Here is a 22,923-nt window from a genome sequence, read left to right as displayed (position 1 = left end):
AGAAACTGGGCTTGCTATCATTTTCAGGGGGACAAAAATATGTGACTTAAAACGTGCAACCAGGACTCTTGGGAAGGGTGGAAGGAAAGAGCGCCGAGAGAAGACGGGATGCTTGGGAAGACAGCTGAAAACGGCGGGATGGGACGGGGAGATCCGGAGAGCAACGGTAAGGGTGGCCCTCATCGGTTCTGCTTCTGCCGAAAAGACACGCTGAGGGCTCCATCCGTCCGAACGTCCCACTTCAGAGAGATGGGGCCGTGTTGCAAAAAAAAAAAAAAAAAAAAAAAGCACACACCTTACTCTTTCGCAGAAGAAATCATATAATTTGGGTTTACAGAAACGGGGTGTTTATGTCCGAGGTTGAATTTGTACAAGAATCCCATCTAGATCAAGGAAAACTGGAAATTCCTATGCGGTGCCTGGTGGGTCTGACCCAGGGGATGTTGTGGAAACGCATAAGGAGGCCTGAACGGTTGTGTTTGCAGATCCTGAATCCTTCCCGACACGCCAGCTGGCTCTTCTGCAGGCAGCTCCCCCGCTGCCCCGGGGGGCCACCCAGGCCGCACGTGGCCCCAGCGCACGCACAGGTGGGTCCCGTCTTGTCACGCTGTGCAGATGTGGCGTGGGAGGGGTCCCTTTCACTGTGATACATCAGGTGGAGCCTCCTACAGGAACCTCCCCATGGCAAGTCTTCAGTGCAAGCCTGGACCGCCTGGCCCCCACAGAGACGATTGTCTTTTGGCCTGGAGCAGCCAGGACATCTCCTGTCACCGCTGGGGACAGCTTGAGATGTCCACGCGTGACACAAACCCACACCAAGGCGGCTTGCACCACTCCTGTTTGTATTTACGCTCTTTTTTTTTTTTTTAAGGGCAACGTGGGCGTTTTTTTTCTCTTCTTGTTGGGACACTATCATGATTTTTTCTTCCAAACAATACAAGAAATAAATAGAACACTTGTCTTAAATGCAAATGCAACTGAAACGCAAATTTAACAAAAACATATGATTGTCTGGTAAACGGCAGCAGGGACAGCAGGATTCATGGGGGGGACGGGGGTATTTGGCACATAAAAAATCGCCCCACTCCCACACGACACACAACCTTATTACACGGTTTTGGTCCTTCACCAGATACTTATATTAACATTATTTCTTCACAATAAGAATGTCTAATGCCAAAAATACTGTTAAGGAGGAAATAAAATAAGAAAAGAAATGAATTAGAAAAAATTACAAGTTATATACAGATTAAGGTAAATTCCATCAGGGAAAAAATTATTATTTGAAATTGGCCCCTATGGGAATAATTTAAAGCCCATCCGAGTGGGGAAGAAGTTGCATCCCAAGAGAGGGAGGCGGCCGGGCCGCGGGGGTTGTGCTGTCTCTGCTGCTTGCGGCAGGTTCCCCCGACGCCCTTCTGTTCTCAAGCTGTGTCTCACCAAGAGCGCACAGGAAGAGTGACGTGGTGACTGTGTCGTCCATCCGGAGTCTCAGGCACAGGTACGGCTTGGTGGCCCGGAGCCATCCGCTGGGATCGCTCCCCAGGGCAGCCACGTGGAGGACACCGGAGAGGCTGGGGACAGGTGGGAGTTGGGAGACCCAGGACATGGCCAAGGCCCTGCCTTCAGAAGACGGCGGTGGGTTCCGGCGTGGGGTGGCCAAGGCAGGGACAGAGGAGGGAAGGAAGGTGGGTGCCCGGCCACATCTCTGCATGGTGGACTCAAGCCATGGGCCCTCGACTTCCCCATACAATTGAGGGGTCTTAGGTGGGGTCCTGTGGATTCCTCTGAAGGCCACGTGGCGGCCCTGGCACCAATTCCATGTCACATGATGGCAGGCATGCTCCCCATCCCAGCCTCGGGCAGGCCTGCAGCCCAGGGCACCCTGTCTAAGACTCCCTCAGCAGTCTGCACGGTTCGCGGGTGTGGTCCCATGCCTCTTGCTCTGCCTCAGGGCACCCGGCGTCACCTTGGTGTATACAAATAGGGACAGAGATAGAAAATTTCTCCATTATCTACAGTAGAAAGAACACACCCAGGCACAGTGCGGGTTCCCAGGCAGACTCGGGTTTGCAAACGAGCTCAAATTTCAAAGCAATGCAAAATTACTTTTAAAAAACAATTTGCAAGTCATTTTTTGATTTTTAAAAAATACTGTCTATTTTTAAAACCACATGCTTAAATAGACTCTGTAGTCAATACGATTACCAAAAGGGTTATTCTTGTCATTTCATTATAAAAATCATTTGAGTGATCTCTCTCTTTCGAGCACACCCGTCTATCCATTCCCTTCTGCGACCCCACGCAGGCACCCAGCAGTGGCCACCAGCTTCTGTCTCAGCGGAGCGTCCACCTGTCCACGGGTGGATTCTGTGTCTCAGCGGAGCGTCCACCTGTCCACGTGTTGATTCTGTGTCTCAGCGGAGCGTCCACCTGCCCACTGGCTGATTCTGCGAGGCAGCTCCGTTGGCTGTCTCTGGACGGCCGCCTGCAGAGCCATCACTGAACAGTGTTCTCAAGACCAATCGTTGGAGATTGTGAGATTCTACGGCTGCTTTAGGGACTTTCGGGGTCTGAGTTTCCACTGGAAAAGTCGGAATGAAACATGGTGGGTGGGGAGGATGCTGAGGAGTGGCCACACGCAGGGACGGGGTCCTCCGCGGCCCCATCAGCCTCCGTCCTCCGCGGCTGGTGCCCTCACTCTGGCCGCCGGCCCCCGGCCGCCCAGCCCGTCAGAGGTGGTTGATGGGGTGAAATGCTCCAGACTCCGACGTGGCTCCAGTGATGTTCAACCAAGCGTCCAAAGAGCCCTGGGAGGGGGTGTGGAGAGGAGTGTCTTCGGAAAGGGACAGCATCATTGCATATGCCTGGCGGGGAGGGGATGACACACACACAGGACAGGCAGGTGAGCATGTGGGCAGGGCGGGCCATCCCAGACAGGCAGCGCATGGACAAGGCGGGCTGTTTCACACAGGCAGGTGAGCGTGCGGGCAGGACAGACTGATCCGGGACGGCAGGGCCGAGCCTCATCTGTTCCTAGCCTCCCGCAGCCCTGGCCTGGCTCAACCTCGCCCTGGTCCACAGTGGGAAGAGGGAGCAAAAGGGACTAAGAGATCCAGATTCTCTCCGCAGCCTGGAAGAGGAAGACATGAGCAGCCGTGACAGTGGGAGGGAGGAAGGCCACCCGCTGCTCTGAGTGATGCCAGGACACTGGGGTGCCAGTGCGGGGCCTCCTGTGCACACCAGCTCCCTTGGCTGCTTTGGGGTCCTCCCCCTCAAAGCCTCCTCTCCTTCCCACCCCTTCCTCCCAAGTTTTCTCCACTTGGTGATCAGCAGAAACTACAGACACGTGTCTGGTCTAGGAGGGCCCTGGGGGTCAACAAGAGCCACCCCTGCCAGGGGATGCCTGTTTTGGTGACCGTGGGGACACCAAAGAGCTGCCTCTGGGACAGGGACGTGCAGCATTTCTGGGCCGATGGGATTCTTAGGAAGTGCAGGTATGTTTCCAGGCATTAGCTCATGAGACATCCTTCTGCCCCCAGCACAGGGCAGGTGGGGATGGGACTCGGGGAGCATCGTGTGCGGGTTAAGGGCAAGGAAGGTGGGGAAGCCCAACGCTGTCCCACCCGAGTTAACACTCCAGACAGAATTAGTAAAAAGACAAAGACAGACACGCAGACGGCTTTTGCTGAGACCTGGGGCGGACCTGTTTCCTCTGGGAGGGCTGTAGAGAGCTGAATGAGACCCCCAGTCCCTATAGACTGGAGAGATGCGTGGGCAGGGCCCTGGGGCCACCCGCCCTAAGGAGAGAAGCTGAGAAGCACCTGGGGCCAACCCTGGTGCCCTTGCTGACCTCATAGCTCCAGCCGGGAAGCAGAGACCGCCCGGCTGGACAGCTCTTCCCGTGGGAAAAATCCGGACTGCAGGCCACTGGGGCCCAGCTCAGAGAGGGAGTGAGACGAAGGTGGCTGGGCAGGCCAGAAACCTGCTCACAGACTTTTCCCACTGAGGACCACAGGAAGGTGAGCTGCCCGTGTCCACGAGTGAGCTCCCTCGTGAGGGTCCCGCCAGGGTCATCGGCTCTCAGCCCCTCCCTGCTGCACCCCAGCTTGCGGGAGGGCGGTGGTCACTGGGGCCTATCTGGAGGATGCAGCACGGGGGCGTTAGTAGTGATCAGAGCTTCCCCAGGCCTGGGAGGGCCACGGCGGGAGGTGAGTGCTGGCTGTCCCCTGGCTGAGGAGGCCAGGTGGGGTGGGGGCGGGGCTCTGGTGGGTACCTACCTGGTTCTTAGCCTGCCTGCACAGTGTATGTTTTAAAGCCTCAGAATCTAAGGTGGAATTAAGCACATCTTTAACTTCAAATGCTTCCTCAGCTGCTCTGCGGAGGTCCAGCCCCTTCCCAAAAGTCGGCATCGGCTCCAAAGCTAACAGACCGCCTTCATGGTCCTCAGCACACCTGCACCAATGACCGGGGAGAGGGAGGGCCTGCTGTTAGCAGCCTGGCCTTGGCCGCCTCTCTGATGCCGCAAGGCCTGCTCCGGGCCTGCATGCACGCCACTGCATCTCTGCCAGCCACATGCACAGGGAGACAGACACACGGACACACAGACGCCTGGACGGGAAGCCACACGGATGCAGGAGAGTGACGGACAGAGGTCAGGGCGGGGGTGAGTGCGTGCACACACAGCAGGCAGCAGGCAGGGGGCTCAGATCTTTCGAGTGGAGGGTGGAGAAGGAGGCTTCAATGCTCTAAGACCCCAGGCAGCTCCGAGAGGCCCGGGGCTCCCTCTCCCGGGACTCAGGGGCAGCATCCAGGCTGGGGAGGAAGCACCACCTCCGAAGGGCCTCCTGGGGGATCTGGGAATGCTGGCAGTGTCGCCCAAGCCTGATACTGGCAGCGAACACTGAGGATATGGGGAAGTGGCTCTGGCCGGCACAGAATAGTGGGTGCTTGGCCCCTGTGCCCACGGCCCTCTAGGGGCTGCACACGCTGTCCCAGGCTGACAGGCAGCTCTGCTGCAGGGCTGGGGGCCTCCATGTCTGCTCAGTGCAGGGAAATGCCTTCCCCTCCACACTCTGCTTCCAGCCTCCAGGGCCCCTGGGGGTGGGTGGGGGGCTGAGAGCCCCTGACCCTGTTGCCCATGGCTCAGCCTTGCCCTGGCCTGTGTGCAGGAGCCCCGAGGTGGCTGTGCTGGAGTAGGGGCTGAGCCTGGGACAGGCTCACAAGTGGTTGAAGAGGGAGGTCCCCCTCCCGATGGACGCCCACGTTCCCCCCTTGCCCCGTCCAGGAGCACACGGCTGCCCCCACCTTCGGGTGTGGTCGAAGCCCACGGCCAGGGAGGTGGGTGGTTCCTCGTCCTCCTCGTCCTCATAGGTGGCCTGGGGTTCGGGTGCGGGGGACACCGTGTCGTCCTGCGACTTCCCGGCCAGGCTGTCCTCATCGTCCTCCTCCAGGTCATCGTCATCCTCCTCCTCCACGTCCTCCTGCTTCTCGCTGGCTAGGCCTGGACACTGGGAGCTGCCGTCCACGTCCTGCATCTCCGGCCTGAAATGACACAGGAGGAGATTGGCCAAGTTCAGGCATCTCTCTCCTTGCCATGGACCCCCAAAGGCTGGTGACTCGGCTCTGCCCCCACTGCCTCCCCCAACGACCCTCAGCCCCCTTCCTGAGGGAGCTCCCACCGGTCCCCGGGCCCAGCCACTGAGTCTGCAGAGTGAGAGGCACGGAGGCCTTGGGGCGATCCCAGGAGAGGAGGACAAGTGCTCAAGGTGGTGGGGGCGGGGCAAGGCCCAGCGGCAGGTGGCTGTTGTGGCCGTGAGGGCACCAGGGCCAGGCGGTGTTGGGGAGGAAGAGGTGGGCAGTCCTGTGGGGAAGCTGGTCCTGCACTGGTGCAGGGACTGCGCACTGCACGAGAGGCACCCTCAGGGCAGACTTCGGGGGGAAGGATTTCAGGCTGACAACTTGAGGACGTGAGCACTGGCCCGAGAGCCGGGAGCCCCGGAGGGCTCTCTGGGATCTGGAGAATGAGGGCCCAAAGCCTGTTGTCAGCAGTCTGAAAGCACCGGGACAAGCTTGCTTCAGAGCCTGAGGGGACTCTCCTGCAGCCCAGGGCTCTCCTGACTTCCCCCAGGGTCACTGCAGCCTGGCAGGACCCCTCCACTCCGGTTCCTCAGTATTAAAAAAAGAACAAAGTGTGCATAGGCGTGGCTGAGCGTTCTCATTTCTTTCAGGAAGAGCCACTAGAGTTTGGCTCATCTTCATGTTCATGGCCAAGAGCTGTGTCTTGGGTGGGCTGGGCCCCAGGGGAGCCAAGGGCCCCCGGGCAGGTGCTGGACATGCTGGTAGTTGGGCCCAAGCAAAGGGCAGGGCACGCAGTTCCTGGACTGCCCACGCCCAGAGCCCCAGGGCTACTCCTTCTTGTCCTCACTCTGCCTGGGGGCACTGCCCCCCGCCCTCCTGGGAGGTACCCACAGTGCAGGGGAGATGCAGGAGTCCTGCTCTTGGCATCCAAGCAAGAAAGTGACAGCGTCTCCCAGTGACTGACTTCCATGTCTCAGACTCGCCTGTGTGCACAGGAACTGGGCTTGGGGAGGCCGTAATCCCCTGGCTCTCCACAGATGCCACGTCTGTATCTCTTGTCTTTCTGCCTTCCAGGATGGACAGAACTCAGCAGGCTTCAGGGCTTGAGGACAGTTCCTCGGTCCTGGTCGCCTATGTTGGGTGCTGGGAGCGTCTTGTATACACACCTATCTCCTCAGCCATGGAGCTGCTGGGATCTGGGTCCTGGTTCTCACCCTGGTTGTTGGTGAGGTGCCCTTGGGTGGGGTTGTCTTTGGGGCCTGTGCCCTCTCGATGACCCGAGGACATGCCCCTCCCTGTCCACTCTGAGGACGGGATGAGATGGCGCAGGATGAGAGCCCAGGCTCATCACATGGGCATGTGCCGTGAGATCCATCTGGTGCCCCACGTGGGTTTGTATGGAATTCCCGCCAGCTGGGGGCAGGGGCTTTGCCCTCTTTATGTCTGCTGCACATCCCCTGTGCACAGAGTATTTGCTTTCCAGTGTTGGGGAGCAGAGTGTCCGGCTCGGACACAGAACAGGGCCTGGTGGCTGGTTCGGCTCCAACAGGGAGGACAGTCAGTTTCCCAGAGCTGCCCAAACCAAACCCCACAGTATGGGGGCCTGAAGCAGCAGCCGTGGATGCCTTTATAGCTCTGAGGCCAGAAGTCCAAGATCCAGGCGAGGGCAGGCCGGGTTCCTTCTGAGACTCTGGGGGAGAATCTGTCCCTGGCCTCTCTCCAGCTCCTGCTGCTGCTGGCCCTCCTTGGCCATCCTTGGCAACCCTTGGCCTTCTTTGCCTCTCCTAGGTGACCCTTGGCCCTCCTTGGCCATCCTTGGCGACCCTTGGCCCTCCTTGGCCATCCTTGGTGACTCTCGGCCCTCTTAGGTGACTCTTGGCTGGGAGGCGCATCACCCCGACCTCCGTCTCCATTTTCCCTTGGCCTTCTCCTCCGCGTGTTTTTCTCCAAGTTCTCCCTTTTTTCAAGACTGTCAGTGCCGCTGGATTGGGGCCCACTCTACTCCAGTAGAGATTAAGCCTCTGCTTAATCCCTCCTTAAAGACCTTATCTCTGAAGAGAGTCCCATTCTGAAATGCTGGGGGCTGGGACTTCCACCTGGGAATGTTGAGGGACATAATTCAACTCAGGGGTTCGCTGGGCTGCAGGACCAGGATGCCCGACAGGCATGGATCCTTTCTGACGGCAAAGGGCAGGAGCTGGTTCCGCAGGAGGCCCAGGGAACGCCCCGCCACCCCAGGGACTGGCTGCCTATGTCCATCTTGCCCTATTCTCATTTTCGACAGTGACGTGGGGGCTCTCGGGACAAGGCCAGTTGGACCTGGGGACTTTGCCTCTGCAGGACGGGCCTTCCGAAGGCCTGGGTCTGTGGCCAGCTGTGCCCATATGTTCTGAAGTGTTGAGAGCCTCCCTTGTCCCCATCCCCAGGGCTGTGAGGAGCAGGGCATGGTGGGCCTTGGCAAAGGCGATGGGGAGGCCCAGCCACACGTCTTTCTCCTGGAGACAGCCCTCTGTCCTGGTGGGGCTTCTGCAGTATGGCCGGGCTGCCACCCTAGCTTGGGGCATGGGGGCCTTGCTGTCTTCCAGGTGGTTCAGCCTCTGCACACACTCCTGCTCCTGGGCTCACCCTGGCAAGGATGCCATCGAAGAATCCTCGCCTGTTCCTCGCCTGGTCTTGCTCTGGGAGCTGCAGTTTAGGGGATCGTGCCTGAGGACAGGGCTGTGGGGCGTAGGTAAGGCCTGGCCCATGGCACTTATGGGTCTGACACGCAGCTGCAGGGAACACGAACAGCTCCCGTGCGGCTGTCTCAGCATGGCCAGAGCTGAGTTCCCTTCAGGCCGTTGTTCCTGGAGCCCAGCGGGGAATGCAGGGACAACCTTGGGGCTGCAGAGCAGGTGGGGTTGCAGCAGGGTGGAGGTGAGGCTTTTGGGACCATGGCCATGGCCAGCTTCTCCCCCGACCCCTCCTCTGAGCCTGCCCTGGGCTCTGATAGAAGAAGATGCTGAGGGCCCTACAGGCGAGCTCACCTACCTAGGAGGGGCACAGACTTGGAACGTGGCTTTGCCAGAGCCAGTGTCCAACTGCCTCCTGTGTTTATTGCTTGGACGCCTCTTTCCAGGTGCCCCCACTCTCCTAGAAGCAATGACAGGAAGACGCAGCCCTGCCCTGGAGGAGCAGATGGACTCTTAGGGAGCCCGGGTTTCAGGGGGATTCTTCCTCACCTGCTGGAGGTGGTAGGGAGTGAGCTGGGCCCTGCGGGTACACAGCCTTAGACCACCCATGGCCAGTGTGATAAGAGCCCGGGCTCTGGCTCCAGGTTCTGGGCCTGAGCAATGCACCTCACTTCTGTGGGCCTCGTTTTCCCTTCTGTAGAATCAGGGGATCACCCCCTCAGGCCTCTTAGAGTTTGGAACATCTTTGGTTCTCTGCCAGCTGGCCTGGCTTTAGCTTTTACACAGGAAGCAGCTCTGCTAGGGTGTCTGAAGGCTCCCCCAGAGTAAGTGGGGCACATGGAGCCCTGATATCCCAGGTTGCACAGAGCACGTGCCAATATTCCTGGATCTGAATCCCCCCATTGTTCTGCTGCTCTGTGTGTTTATATGCACATGCGCACATGCATGTACGTGTGTCTCTGTGTATGCACATGACTGTCTGTCACACGTGTATGTGCACACACTGTCCATGTGCATGTACTTGCATGTGTGCACATGCATGTGTGCAGATCTATGCAGATATGTTTATGCACGCACATGTTATGCACACATGTGTGTGCATGTGTGTATGTGCATGTCTGTATTTGGGCACCTGCATGCACCTGCATATGTATACATATGTATTCACACGTGCATCTCTGTGTGCATATGTGCATGTGAATGTGTACATGTACACGGGGCATATACGTATGTGCACGTGTGTGCGTGCATGTGTATTACACACGTGTACACATGTGTATGTGTGTGCATGTGTGTATTACAAGGTGAAGCATTTTGGTTTGGAAACTTTTAGTGCCTCAGATTAAATCAAAATGTCCTCGAGTTTCAGAGGCACAGCTGAACTTGTGGCCAGCTTGGTCACCTGGCTAGTGTTTTGCGCACATATCTGTTAATAGTGAGGTCAGTAAGCCCAGGGGTGCTTACTCTCATGACTCTCCAGGTGGAGGAACTGAGGCAGACAGCACAGCTTCCCCAGGTTCCCAGAGCCCGGGGGCCTCACCCTCTGTGGTGAGGCCCCCACTGTGCCTTTCTGGATGTGCCAGGGGCTGGTGCTGGGGTCCTCTGAGGGTGGCCATGCAGGGCTGTTGGCCGGGTCCAGACCTTGCCCAACCCGAGATAGTTTTCTTACCGTTTCTCTGTTCGCGTTGATGCTTGGTTCATCTCACTATTGGCAATAAAGTTTCTGATTTCTGAGAAATAAGAGTCTTCTTTCTCATCTAAAAGTGCGTGGTTGTCCGACTCTGAGGTGGGAGAGGAGGCGCTGGTCCCCAGGTGGTTCGTGAGGACCCCAGGGTGCTGGCTCACTGCGGAGGGGAGAGAGCGTCAGGCGGTGGCCTCTCGGTGATCCCCTCCCTCCATGGGGCAAACCAGCCGCGAACAGTGCACACTTGGGGTGCTCTTAGGGAGGCAGGTTTCTTAGGGACACTGGAGAGCTCTGGGTTCTCTTGAATGACTACGGTTTGAGGGGTGCCTGTTGGCTTCCTGAGGTATCATCTGTGGCCCTCTTCCCTGCCCGGTGCCCCCTCCCCTCCTCTTCCCCTCCCCCTCTGTGGGGCCTGACCGTGTGGGTGGCCCACCTGGTGCGTTCTCGTGCTCGTGCTTCTTGAGGTGCCGGTCCAGGTTGGTCTGCTGCCCGAAGCAGCGGTTGCACAGGTGGCATTTGAAGGGCTTCTCCTTGTTGTGGATGTTCCGGACGTGCCGCTGGAGGTTCGAAGAGATGCTGAAGGAGCGGTCGCAGTACTTACACCTGGAAGAGGCATACGCACTCCTCAGCGCAGGCTCTGGCTCTGCCTGGCAGGCCGGGCCACAGAGGGTGGGGGGAAGGGAGCTCGTGTCCCTGCTCCGTGCCCCGTGCACAGCTTTGCCCTGCCGTGTCCCGGAGGCTGCTGGATATCCCAGCTGGAGAGCCAAAGGCGTCCTGGGGAAGCTGTCCCTAGAAACAGCCCTGACTTCAAGAAGTAGGGGTTCAAGGGCCGGGCACAGTGACTCACGCCTGTAATCCCAGCACTTTGGGAGGCTGAGGTGGGTGGATCACAAGGTCAGGAGATCAAGACCATCCTGGCTAACACGGTGAAACCCTGTCTCTACTAAAAATACAAAAAATTAGCTGGGCATGGTGGCGGGTGCCTGTAGTCCCGGCTACTCGGGAGGCTGAGGCAGGAGAATGGTGTGACCCCGGGAGGCGGAGCTTGCAGTGAGCAGAGATCGCGCCACTGCACTCCAGCCTGGGTGACAGAAAGAGCCTCTGTCTCAAAAAAAAAAAAAAAAAAAAAAAAGCAGGGGTTCATTCTTCTACTGTTCTGTGGGTGGTGGATCCCCCCGGAGAGTGTCCCACGTCCCCTGGGCAGGCGGTGCCCCCGACCTTCCAGCGTCTCCCGCCCTCTGTTGTCTGGTTCTCCCTGGTCCCCAGGCCCCACGGCCGGCAGGTGGGCTGCCGGAGATGACGTGCTCCTTGCAGCCTCCGGAGGGCGGCCTTGCTCCATGGAAAGACGCACGGCAGGGCCAGTCTCCCAGGTGGAGGCTTCCACAGACCAGCACCCAGACCAGCTCCCTGTGACCTTCCTCCTCCAGCCTTCGAGGTGGCTGGGGGCCCCTGGGCAGGCCCCACCTCACTTGGAGCCTCAGTTTGCCAATCCATTCATGGAGGGCTTGGGGGCTGCCCTGGAGGCTGCTACCTGTTGGCTGCCTCCTCTATTAAGGACACAAAGACCACACTGGCCCCTTTGAGCACTGCCAGCTCCGGGCTCAGCTTATCTTTACTCCCCCAGGGTGGGCAGGGCTGCGGCCAGCCTGCACCACGCACACGGGAAAGTTGGGATGAGACCCCCTTCCTCCATCTGGCCTCCACGACATCAGGCAGAGCAGGACTCTAACACCCTGAGCTTAGCAGAGCAAGGCCTTTTGCTGCTGGAAAGTCATCACAACGAGTGATCGAGGAGGGCTGTGTGTGGAGGGTCCCCCTCAGCATGGGGCCCTTGCGCTGGGAGTGACCTTCACAGCCACACGTGGTGACCCTGCAGGCAGGAAAAGGGAGGGTTGTTCTCTCTCATTTTGGAGAGCGGGGCTGAGAGTTAGGGGGCCTGAGCAACACGTGCATTGAGCAGCAAGAAAATCACGCCTGAAACGGAGAGGGGGAGCTGGGCATGAGCTAAGGAGGAACCCCACGAGCTCTGCAGACGCACGTGCGCTGCCTCTGTGAAGACACAGCCTCCTCCCTGGGGGGCACCCGGGGCGGGCAGGGCTGGCTTACTGACAGGCACCTGGCTGGGCTGGGCGACGGTGAAGGGAACCCTGACTGCTTGGTTTTCAGTTGCACGTGTGTGCTTGGCGTGTGCATGTGTGCCCCGCCTGTGTGTGCACATTTGTGTGTGCTCTTGGCTATCAGAACGCCCGCAGGGGTGCTTATCTGATCCCAGAGGCACACACACACACTTGAACATTCTGTTTATATGATCATGCATTTTCATATTTTGAAAACAAAACAAGCTCCATGATGTCCACGGCACAGCACGCAGAAAGCCCATCCACTGTGGCAGGATTCTGGCAGGGGGGGCTTGGCAGCAGCCAGAGACCAGGCCAGGGCCTCTGTGGGAGCCTCTGTGGAGGCACCAGGACTGGGCAGGGTTTGTTCACCCGAAGGGGGTGTGGCTGTTTTAAGCACAGTGGCCTTCATTCCCACAGAGGACAGGACTCGGAGAGGCACCACCCCGCCCCGACCGGTGCTGGTAGCCCGCTCCAGTGCAGCATACAGGTCATGTGCCCTTGTCACATGGATGGGGACGTGCCTGGCGACACTCGGGAGTCCTGGCCTACCAGACCGGGAGGGGCTGTGTGGTTCAGCCTTCTCGGCGCGGTGCTGCCCTGTACAGGAGGGGCCTGGTCTGGTGTTTGCTATCACAAAAGCCTGGCGAGGGAGTCTGACCGCCATCAACACACCCGCAGGGGCCTCCCTGAGGCAGGAAGCTGCAGTCCTGCACCTTCCGGGTGCTGCCGCCGGGCCCAGGAGCTCAGCGTTCCACACACGGAGGGGCTGTGGCCGTGAGAAACTGTCCTTGGAATCTCAGAGCCTGCGAGTCTCCCCGGCTCCCCAAGCTGCCTGGTAGAACCTAGGAAGTCTGTCTGATAATGGGTCCCCTAGAGAACAGAGGCAGTCCCAGGAGAAGGGCCCTCCTCTCCCACACCTGGCCATGGCATTTCCACGTCCCACCCACTTCGCCCCTGGCGCTGCCCTGAGGCTTCATCCACTCAGTTCCCAAATCTTCCAACTGTTGCCAGAGGTCAGGCTCACTCGGGCCTCTTCCACGGGAGACAGGCAAAGAACCATTTGTGATGGAAGTCCCCAAGCTCCCCCGAAGTGACCCTCAACCTTCTCTGCTCCTGAACCCAGGGGCCCGGCCTGTGGGCTTCTCTGGGAGCCCCTGCTCCTCCCCAGGTCAGCTGAGCTGCCTCCGGGTACCCAGGTCCCAGCCTCTCCTCCCACAGCCCAGTGACAGGCAGCGCCCTGGCTTGTACCGGCCATCCACAAAGCCTGCCCTGGGCGGCGCTGCAGTTTTGTTTTACTCGGCCTGTGAACTCACACAAGAGTAAGGTCGAGGATGGAGCCGTTTCGGCAGCTGGGGTGGAGATGCTTGGGTGCCCCCCTACCCGACATGTCCCACACAATCTCCGGGAAAGGAGGGATTTTACACCCCTGAATGCATTTTCTCACATCCCCCACCCTGATACATCCTTAGAGTGGAACGGTGGTGCCCGGCCCTGGGACCGCCCTGCTTTTGAGGCTGACAGACTGCCGAGAAAGGACACACTGGACCCTGCGTCTCCAGCCCAGATGCAAATTCAGGCCCTGCCCAGCCAGAGGCTTCCCACCCAGCTGGGGCCATGTGCCCTTCTGGCATGTGGACGCAGCCCAGTCTGTCTGCCTGCCTGATTGTCTGTCTGCCTGCCAGTCTGCCTGTCTGTATGCCTGTCTGTCTGCCTGCCTGTCTGCCTGCCTGTCTGTTCATCTGTCTGTCCATCTGCCTGTCTGTCTGCCTACCCTATCCACCTATCCTGCCTTCCATCCTTCCACCTTCCTTCCTGTCCATCCATCTGTCCACTGCCTGTCCTGTCCATCTGTCCTGCCTTCCACCTATCACCCCCCTTCCATGTCTGTCCTTCTGTCCTGTCCTGTCCATCTGTCTGTCCCTGTCTGTCTGCCCTTCCTGCCTGTTTTCTGTCCATCCCACTTGCCTGTCTGTCTTACTGTCTGTCTTCCTCTTGTCCACCTATCCTGTCCACCTCTGGATCTGTCTGTCATGCTTTTCCCTGTTTGCCTGTCTGTCCCAGCCGCAATCTGTCTTCCCTGCGCCATGCCTGTCATGATATTTCCTGTCTGTCCACCTGCCTGTCTGATACCCGCCTGTCTGTCAAGCCCTGCCTGGTCCACCTGTCCATGTCCTGTCTGTCCATGCACCTGTCCACCTGTCTGTCCTGCCTTCCACCAGGTCTGTCCTGTCTGCCTGTTTCCTGCCTGTCTGTCCTTTCCTGTCTGCCTGTCTGTCTGATCTTTCCTGTCTGTCCATCTGTCTGCCTGCCTTCCTGTCTGTCCATCTGTCTGTCTGCCTACCTGCTGTCTGTCCATCTGTCTGTCTGCCTTCCTGCCTGTTTGCCTGCCTGTCTGTCCGCCTGCCTGTCTGTCTGTTTTCCTGCCTGTCTGCCCTGCCTGTCTGTCTGCCTACCTGTCTTAGCCCTGCCTGTCATGATGTCTGCCATAATCTGTCTGCCCTGCTTATATCTCGTCTGCCTGTCTGTCGTGCCTTCCTGCCTGTTGCCTGTCTGTCTGTCCACTTGCCTGTCTGTCTGCCTGTCTGTCTGTCTTCCCTGCCTGTCCGCCCTACCTATCTGTCCACGTACCGGTCTGTCTGTCTGCTTTTTGCCTGTTTGCCTGTCTGTCTGCCTGTCTGTCTTCCTGTCTGTCTGCCTGCCTGTCTGTCTGCCTGTCTGTCCGCCTGCCTGTCTGTCCACCTGCCTGTCTGTCTGCCCGTCTGCCTGTCTGCCTGCCTGTCTGTCCGTCTGCCTGTCTGTCCGCCTGCCTGTCTGTCTGCCAGTGTGTCTGCTTGTCTGTCTGAATGTGTGCTCACACACAGCTCATTCGGTTCCTGGTTTCTTTGGAAATGCAGCGACCTTTGCAGAAACTCCACCCAATGGCTCCTGTGTAAACCCTGCAACTGGGGATCCGAGGTGAGAAACGGGACTGGAAAAGAAGCTCGTTCATGAAACTGGAGAGCAAGTCCCTTGTGTGAAGTTCTGGGGCCGGGGAGAGCCACGGACGGTGCCATGCATTCTATTTGGTTGCGGAGAGCCCTGAACGTGGCCCTCTCTTGCTTCTAATCTAAATAAATGGCCCAGAGAGAGAAGTCCATTTGAAATTTAGGGGAGCCGTGAGCCGAGGGCTGCAAGGGAGCAGAGTTCTCCGAGCAGCTGGGGTCTGCGTTGTAAATAAGCTGACAAGCGGCCGGTGAAATTGATGGCCTCACTGTGTAAAATAACACGCCTGTGAGCTCCAAAAGGAAGGAGAACGTGCAGGGTAGCCTGGCCCCAGCGCACTGCGGAAGGCCTTGAGAGGACCTTGCTGTGACAGTGCCTGCCGCACTCCCAGGGAAGTCATTGGCAGGGGGACAACAGAGCATGGGCAGGTCAAGGGGAGGTGGCCAGGGCCCCCGAGCCCCTGAGCCCTGGGCAGCAGCATCCTTCCTGGGATCCAGTGGGGTCTCCTGCAACCACTACAGAGGGAACTGCTTTTGGTGACTGTAAAAGGGAGGGAAGAGGAAGAAAGAAGGTATTTTGAAACCCAGCAGTAAAAATAAAACTAAAAAGGAAAGGACAGGCATGGGCCACCTGTAGCCCCCGATGGAAGCACAACTATGCTGCCCTTGCATGCTCCAGCTTCACACAGAAGGCAGGACTGAGCCTGGGGGGATGACGGAAGCACACGGCAGACCAGGGAGCCAGCAGCCCTGAGGCGGGAATCTCGGGTCCCGGCAAGAGTCCTGGGCAGCCCGAGCAGGCTCGCATCCAGGGTGTGACTCCAGGCTCCACTGGGCATCATCCCAGAGAGACCTCCAGGCCGGCCGTCAGGATGAAGACCAAGGAGCAGCCCCCTTCCCCATTCCCATTTCAATGTTTATGCTTCTCCAACCCAAATCCCACAAAGCCTACGTGCTTTATTTTTATTTTTAAGAAATAAGAGTGACATTAACTGAATCTCACCTTCCCACTTCACTCAAAGACCTCGAGGCCAGGAGAAGCTAGGGGCCAAGTTACCTCCAGGAAATGTATTTGGTGCACCAAAGGCTCTACGTTCCCTACCGCAGGGCTTTGAAACACATTCTGAATGATTTCAGGTCATTTGAGGCAAGGACCTAAACGGAAGAGGCTTCCAATGTCATCTGGTTTGATTACCCGATCGCTCTAGGCAACCCATGAGAAGCCCGCTTCCTCCTGCTTGCGTGGGGCTGCGTCAGCCCGACCTCTCCAGGGCACACACATACGCACATGCGGCGGGCACACGCGTGGGTGCTGGCACCGGGAAGGGGCTCACACTGGGGTGGGCATGGGGGGCTTGGGCTCCTCTTGGCGGGCTTCTGGGGATGGCCAGCACTTTCCCTCCTCCAACTTAAAATCCTTCTGATTATCAAAGCCAGTCCAGAAACCAGATTATCAAAGCCAGTGGTATCAAAAGGAAAGCTACACGCTCCAAACCCCTCGGCACAGACCTGCCTTGAGCCAGATAAAGTCAGGATTTGCAACACAAACTTGCAAAGCAATTATTGTTACCAAAGTCGAAACTCACAGATTGGAGAGAGCAAAAGAAATCAATGATAATTAAATTCTTCTATAAACACCACCCCAACCCTCTAGGGGCTCTTAGCACACAACGCTGTCCAGAAGTCGGCTCTCATTACAGAAAAAACACACAGCTCATTTTCTGGGAGGGGACCAGACCAAATAAATCTTTCTGTTGCTAGCCTTTGTTAAGTTGTAAGTCACTATTTTTTGAAGGGTGGGCAAGGGGGGGGGGCCTGTGAGTTGGGGAGGGCTGTGAGCATTGAACAGATGACCTATAAGTAGTATGAGCTGTCATTTACCCTGCGAGTTGGGACACAGCCCTGGAGCAGCCGGGGATGCTTGCTCTGTCTCAGAGTGGGGGTCAGTGACCAAAACATGCACAGGTGCCTCAGCTGGTCTCCTTCCCCAGGGATGGAGACACAAACGGAGTCCCCAGTGCTTGCATTATCATGTGGTCCCTCTAGCTCTGTGTGGCCAGAGGACAGAAATCTTATGCTGTCAACTTAAGTCGTGTGAAACACTCTTTATCCCCAATGGCCTCTGTGAACAGACACACCCTGCATGTGTCACTAAACCAACCTTGGCAGAAAACCAGCGTTTCCTCCTTCGCCTCCCAGTTACCATTGTCTGGGGCTCTCGCTTAAAATGCCCACTCCCAGGCACTGACCCTGGTGATTCATGGGACATCTCTGAGCCTCGGGCCCCTCATCTTTGAAACGGGATGACAAGCCTGTTGGGAGGCTGTTGTGAGCCCCAAATTCAATGCCTTCCCCATCCTGATGAGCTGTGTGACTGCTTCTCTGCAGGTGGCAGCCGGCTCCTCAGGTGAGAGGAGCACAGGGGGATCCTGGAATCAGACGCACCGCTTCCCATCCAGGCTGTCCCTGGGACCCCTTAGAATCCCTGGTGGGCTCCAAGTACAGAGTCCTACCCTGCCTTTAGCCCACTCCCTAGCCCACCAGGGGTGAGGGTGTGGGGGCAGCTATGGCTGTAGCTGAGATGAACGGAGTTGGGCTGGGGTGGGGAAGCTGAGGTTTTCTCCCATGTGGACCCTCTGGGCCATGGCTCTGCTCAGCCCTGCTCTGATGGGGATCCCCTGCCCAATGGATACCCTAGGGTGGGTGGAGAGCTGCTCCCTCACATCTTCGAGAGCCAGGCAGATGCCTTCCAGAAGGTTCCTGGGCACCTCCTGCCTCATCCTCACAACATCCTGGTGAGACCAGGAGGGGAGGGCCAAAATGACCAGAATTGAGCACCCGGCCCCGCCCACTGCCTGCTCACTCCAGCAGAGAGCCCTGGGAAGGGCACACTGACTCCTAGAAGTGGGTCAGCAGTGCACGGAGGCAGGTGGCCCCGCCCCACACCCGGCCCGGGCGGCACCTACCTGTACGGCTGCTCCCCAGTGTGCGTCCTCAGGTGTCTGGTGAGATTGGCTGATCTGGGGAAGATCTTCCCACAGTACCTGGGGTGGAGGGAGGTGGGAAGGGTGAGGGAGGATTAGGGCAGGTTCACAAGGCCATTTCCCAGAAATGGTTTCATGCTAATGCTCAGGGTCTCACACCTGATGCACAGGTGGGCCCATCCCAGCATCCCGGTTTCAGTATCTTCTACAGCCCTGAAGCCCAGCCTTGGTTACAGAGCAGCCTGCCATGGGCCACAGGAGTAGACAGACCAGCCCCTGTCCCCTAAAGCAACCTGGCCCCTCAGTCTGGCATTGGACAGTGCAGGCTCCAACAGAGACTTGGACGGGCCTGCACCAGCACAGGGTGGCTGGGAGGGTGTCATCCTGACACTGCAGAAATCGGCTGAGGCTGTAGCACTGGACTGCCCATCCCTCCAAGCACTGAGGTTAGTCACTGACCAGCACACCCCAGCCCCAGCCTTCCCAGTTTAAGCTAGGCTGAGGTTGCATTTTCTTGAGCTCACATGAGCACAGCATGGCATGAGGCAGGGGAGGCCACCCATGTCACTTATTTGCAAAGCATGACCTCAAGCAGATAACCAACTGATTATGGTGCTGTGCTTTCCTGTGGCCAGGACTCTGAGTTTTTCCTGGAAGCATAAGTTCACAGCCACAGGTGTAGCATTTGAGCCCCAACAGGGCTGTCCCAGCAGCACCCTAGGGCCCCTCACCTGCACGTGTATCGCTCCTTGCCCTTCCTGAGGATGGGATCAGAAAGCGTTGGGGGTGGGGACCGGAAGTTGAAGGGGTGGTGGGAGAGGGGCTGCAGGGAGCTGCCCGAGTCGGCCTTCATGGCTGCAAAGCTCTCTAGCTTCTCCGTCATGGTCTCTATGGCTGACATCTGTAGGCATAAGAGTGGGAGGTTATGGACTCAGCTGACTCTCACCTGTTTTCAAGGGCATGCACTGCTGGGGGTTCTGTACAACAGCATATCTTAGGGTGCTCAGGTGGGCACTGGAAGCAATGGTCTCCTAGCATCTTCTTGGACCCTGGGTTGGATTCTTACACCTTTCTGTAGCCAGTCCTGCTCTTGTTCTTCCCTGAGTCCCTCGTTTATAGTTTAGGGTCTTGCCTGCAGGAGCTGAAACTGACCTTTAGCCACCAGCCTCACTGCCTGGTTTGGGCGGGACCTGAGTGAAATGGATAGCTGATGTTTATGATTACCCCTTATCTGACCCAGGCCGGCAAAATGCCCAGCTGACTTGACTCCTGGCCAGCACTTCTGGTTGGCTAGTTTGGGTTAAATGTAGAATTACATTTAGTTTAACATCAAACATTTCATTTTTTAGTCTTGAAAAATTAAAATAGCAACCTGAATCTCAGTTTAAAACATAGATTGTGGGCCTGCCGAACCACTGCCACCACGTGGTGGCATGCCATAATTGCAGGCAAAGTTCTAAGGAATTCAACAGCCTCTTTAAGACTTAATCCCACAAAGGAAATATTCAAAATAATAACGCCAAATGTCACATGACACAGGGCAATTTGATATGGGCAATAGGAGCTGCCTCTCTGCTCCCTGAAGATGCCTAGGGCTTGCTCGATTAGGAGAGTGGAAGCATGGGATTGGTCATTTTCACCCAGTGGGCAGAGCTCTGATCAGAATACCAGACTGTCCTGGCCCCACTGAGGTCTCCGACAATAGTGACAGGAGAGGGGAGGGGCTGGGCTGATGGAGCTGCTCAGTGTCAGCCCCGCGTCTCCCAGCTCCTTTTCTCTTTGAAAATAAGGAGTAGCTCCCAATGGAGAAGGAGACGGGCTGTGATACCTGCTGTGTGCCAGGCCCTGTAGGGGGCTGCGTAGGGGCTGAAAAGGAAGAGTGTTCATCATCACCTGAGGGGTAGCAAAAGGCAACACAGGGAACAAACCTGGGGCCTCCGCACCACACCTCCAGCCTCCAGACACCTTTGCTAAACAGGTATTTTCATAGCCCGCCTCCCCTGGGAGCTCCCAGAGAAGGGGATGGTGAGGGAGGTCAAGGGTGAGGCAGGAACTGATAGAGATGCAGAGGGAAGGGAGAGCCTGGGGATTCCCCAGGTGCTGGTGTCACTGGGAGGAACTGGCCAGGGTGTGGGTTCTTGGCACCCAGTCTCCACGGAATGGGTGTGGGGGTGAGGAGAAGGGCAGGTGGGGACCTGCCTCATCCAGGGCCCTCATGTGGGGCTCGCTGCCTCTGGGCAATGCTCAGAGCCAGCTCCATGGGGGTGACCTGCCCATTTACAGCAAGACCCTGGCCCTGGCTGCCCACTGGCAAACAAAACTATGTGGCCGGACACGAGTGTCCCTCTGGCCCCTTCCAGCCCTACCCAGGCCGTGGAGGTCAGGCTTCTCCCGCCTCTGGGAGGCAGGCATGTTCTCATCTTGATGAGAACCAGTGATGGGCAGATCGAAGCTGCCCTGCTCTCTGAGCCATCAAGTGGACCTCACCAGCCCGTCCACAGCCCGGAGCAGCGGGACTGAGGTCTCCGCACAGTCATGGCCTCCTGGGCTTTGTCGAGGCCATTAGTAACTGGTGCCTTCTGCTCGAGTGATGGCCCAACCTTAGACCATTTGGTGACTTATTAGTCATCTCTCTCTTCCCACCCCCACCTCTGGCTCCGGGCTGCAGGGACAGGCAACGGGGGTGGCAGGCCTGTGGGGACAGCAGGCAGGAGGGACAATGGCAGCTGCCCCCCGCCAGGCTCCCTTCCTCGGGCCTGGGTGGGCCTCTCCTGCTCGGCTTGTTCCGCCCAATCAGATATTCCCGGCCTCGATCCCCGCACAAACACAAACACAGGATGCGCCTGGCTGGCTCGTGGCTCTTTCCAGCCCATCCCGAAGAAAATCAGGGGAAGTTATTAACCAAACTCCACGGCCCCGGGGAAACAATGGGAGGCACTAAGTTTAGCTGTGAACTCAGCTTGGGCGCAGGTTTCACAAACTGGGGGTGGGGGGCCCCGTCCACAGCGGGCTCAGCCTGGGTGCAGGTTTCACAAACCGGGGGTGGGGGGCCCCATCCACGGCGGGGAAGGCCAAGAAACAGAACAATGCCCCGGCCTGGTCTGCGGTCTGTCAGGGCCAGGGCCACTGCGCGACCCCCGGAGTGCAGCCCTCCAGGTGCAGCCCACAGCCCTGCGGAAGGGGCCAGGCTCCCAGCAATGAGACCAAGTCAGTAGGGGACAGGAGACTGGGGAGACTCTGCCCTGGCCATACTGCCCACCCACTATTTTGCTCCCAGGATGTGGCCTCAGGGGCAGGCAGGAGCGACTCCAGGCCTGGCAGGGTCTGCACCCGCCTGTCCGGACTGGGGGGCCCTCTGGGTCTCTTTCCAGACCCCCTGCCCACCACCTCCCTGGGGCCTGGCTCCATGCCCCTCTCTGCATGCTCAGGCCCTTCCTCTCTTCTGGTCCATTTGAACACACTCAGGTCCTGTGCACCCCGGAGAGAGCGCCCACGCTGTGTCCTGGGGCTGCCACCTGAGGCTGCTCCCCTCACTCACGATCCCTGCCCTCGATCCTCCAGGCTCTGCCCACGACTCCAGTGAAGCTCCTTCTCCCTCCTGGAGCCCAGAGCCAGGGGTCAGAGAGGTCCCTGGGGCGGCCCCGTGAGAATCGCTCTCAGTCCTCAACCTCTCCAGCCTACAGTGACCTGAGGGGCCACAGGGGGAGAATCCTTCTCTGTCTTTGAGGGCGTCTGTGCGTGGTGTGGCCTGGATGGGAACTCAGGCTCCAGCCTGGCCGCTGAGCCTCAGCAGCCGGGCGGTGGGGCCCCTGGCATGTGGGTTACAGGGTGTCCTGGTCTGCACTGAGGATGTACCTGGGGGTGGAAGAGCAGCGGGGACGGCCGCAGGTACTTCTCCTTCAGGGCTCCCACGGGGTCCGTGACCTTCCGCTTTTCTACCCTGCTGGACAACAGCACAGAGGGTTACATACCCCACCGAGCCGCCGGCCCTGCCGAGCCACCCGCCCCACAGAGCTGCCCACCCCACCTGTCCATATGCCCGGCCAGTCACAAGGTCATGGTGTGGGCCTCGCTGGGGCTGCCCCAACTTTGACCACACTCCTCTGTGGGCCTTGGGGATGTTGGGGGTCCAGCCCACCTGCACCCCTAGACGGACCCTCCCTGTTACCACTTGCCCCTGAACATCTTCCTTGGTGGTTCCCAGACACCTCCCACACCTCCAAGTTCCCCTTGAGGGCCTTCAAAGACCCCTGGCTGCCAGCACCCCTGCATGTCATGGGTACTAAGCCCCCACTGCCAGCACCCCTGCATGTTCTGGGTACTAAGCCCCCACTGCGAGCACCCCTGCATGTCATGGGTACTAAGCCCTCATTGCCAGCACTCCTGCATGTCCTGGGTACTAAGTGCACACAGCTGGAGTCTTCTCTGAAGGCCCTGTGCACCCCAGCCTCCCTCCCGCTAACTGGCCAGTCAGCCCTGCACAAGTGGGGACCACTCTGACGGGGGTCCCTGGATCTGCTCACAGCACAGTGTGGCTCACACTGGAGGCTCAAGGCCTCCTCCCCTCCTTCCCTGACTCAGCCCTTGGCACACATGGGCGTGCTGCCCGTGTGTGCTGATGAACGTGAGTGACCAGCAGGTTTCTGTCCTGGGGAGGTCACCAGGGGCTTCCCGTGGCGCCCGAACAGGGGCCTGTCTAAACACCCTCCAGGGCTGCTGGAGGTTACAGCTCCAGAACCTTCCCCAGATGCCGGTGACAAGCCTGCTCATTGAATCACAATACAAATCTCCTGTGGTAAACAGAGGCGGTGGGCAGAGCCATCCGCTGGCCCTCCTTTGGCCTGGCGGCTCTTGATGGCGGCCTGCTCTTCTCTGTCTGCCTGGTCTGAGAGTTAGATTTGG

The 22,923-nt window shown here is 58.4% G+C and overlaps 1 protein-coding gene across 5 annotated transcripts in view; it reads right to left on the bottom strand.

Moving 5' to 3' along the window:
• Positions 1-854: 854 nt before the first annotated feature.
• Positions 855-22,923, bottom strand: part of PRDM16 (PR/SET domain 16) — a 252,575-nt gene continuing 230,506 nt past the window's right edge. For 2 of the 5 annotated variants that reach the window (XM_031663781.1, XM_031663788.1), the window contains 8 exons: positions 21,877-21,964; positions 18,753-18,922; positions 18,004-18,081; positions 10,370-10,539; positions 9,922-10,096; positions 5,308-5,544; positions 4,281-4,455; positions 855-2,867 (listed from right to left, as the gene is read on the bottom strand). In XM_031663781.1, coding sequence (XP_031519641.1) covers positions 2,733-2,867; positions 4,281-4,455; positions 5,308-5,544; positions 9,922-10,096; positions 10,370-10,539; positions 18,004-18,081; positions 18,753-18,922; positions 21,877-21,964 — 1,228 coding nt within the window. In that variant the 3' untranslated portion in view covers positions 855-2,732. The remainder of the gene's footprint in view (positions 2,868-4,280; positions 4,456-5,307; positions 5,545-9,921; positions 10,097-10,369; positions 10,540-18,003; positions 18,082-18,752; positions 18,923-21,876; positions 21,965-22,923) is intronic. The other 3 variants (XR_004182315.1, XM_031663783.1, XM_031663786.1) reach the window with 3 other exon arrangements.

The sequence above is a fragment of the Papio anubis genome, chromosome 1 (genome assembly GCF_008728515.1).
Source record: "Papio anubis isolate 15944 chromosome 1, Panubis1.0, whole genome shotgun sequence".
In the NCBI taxonomy this organism is placed as follows: Eukaryota; Metazoa; Chordata; class Mammalia; order Primates; family Cercopithecidae; genus Papio; species Papio anubis.
The sequence above is the reverse complement of the archived record's forward strand: the minus strand, read 5'-3'. Positions and strand labels throughout refer to the sequence as shown.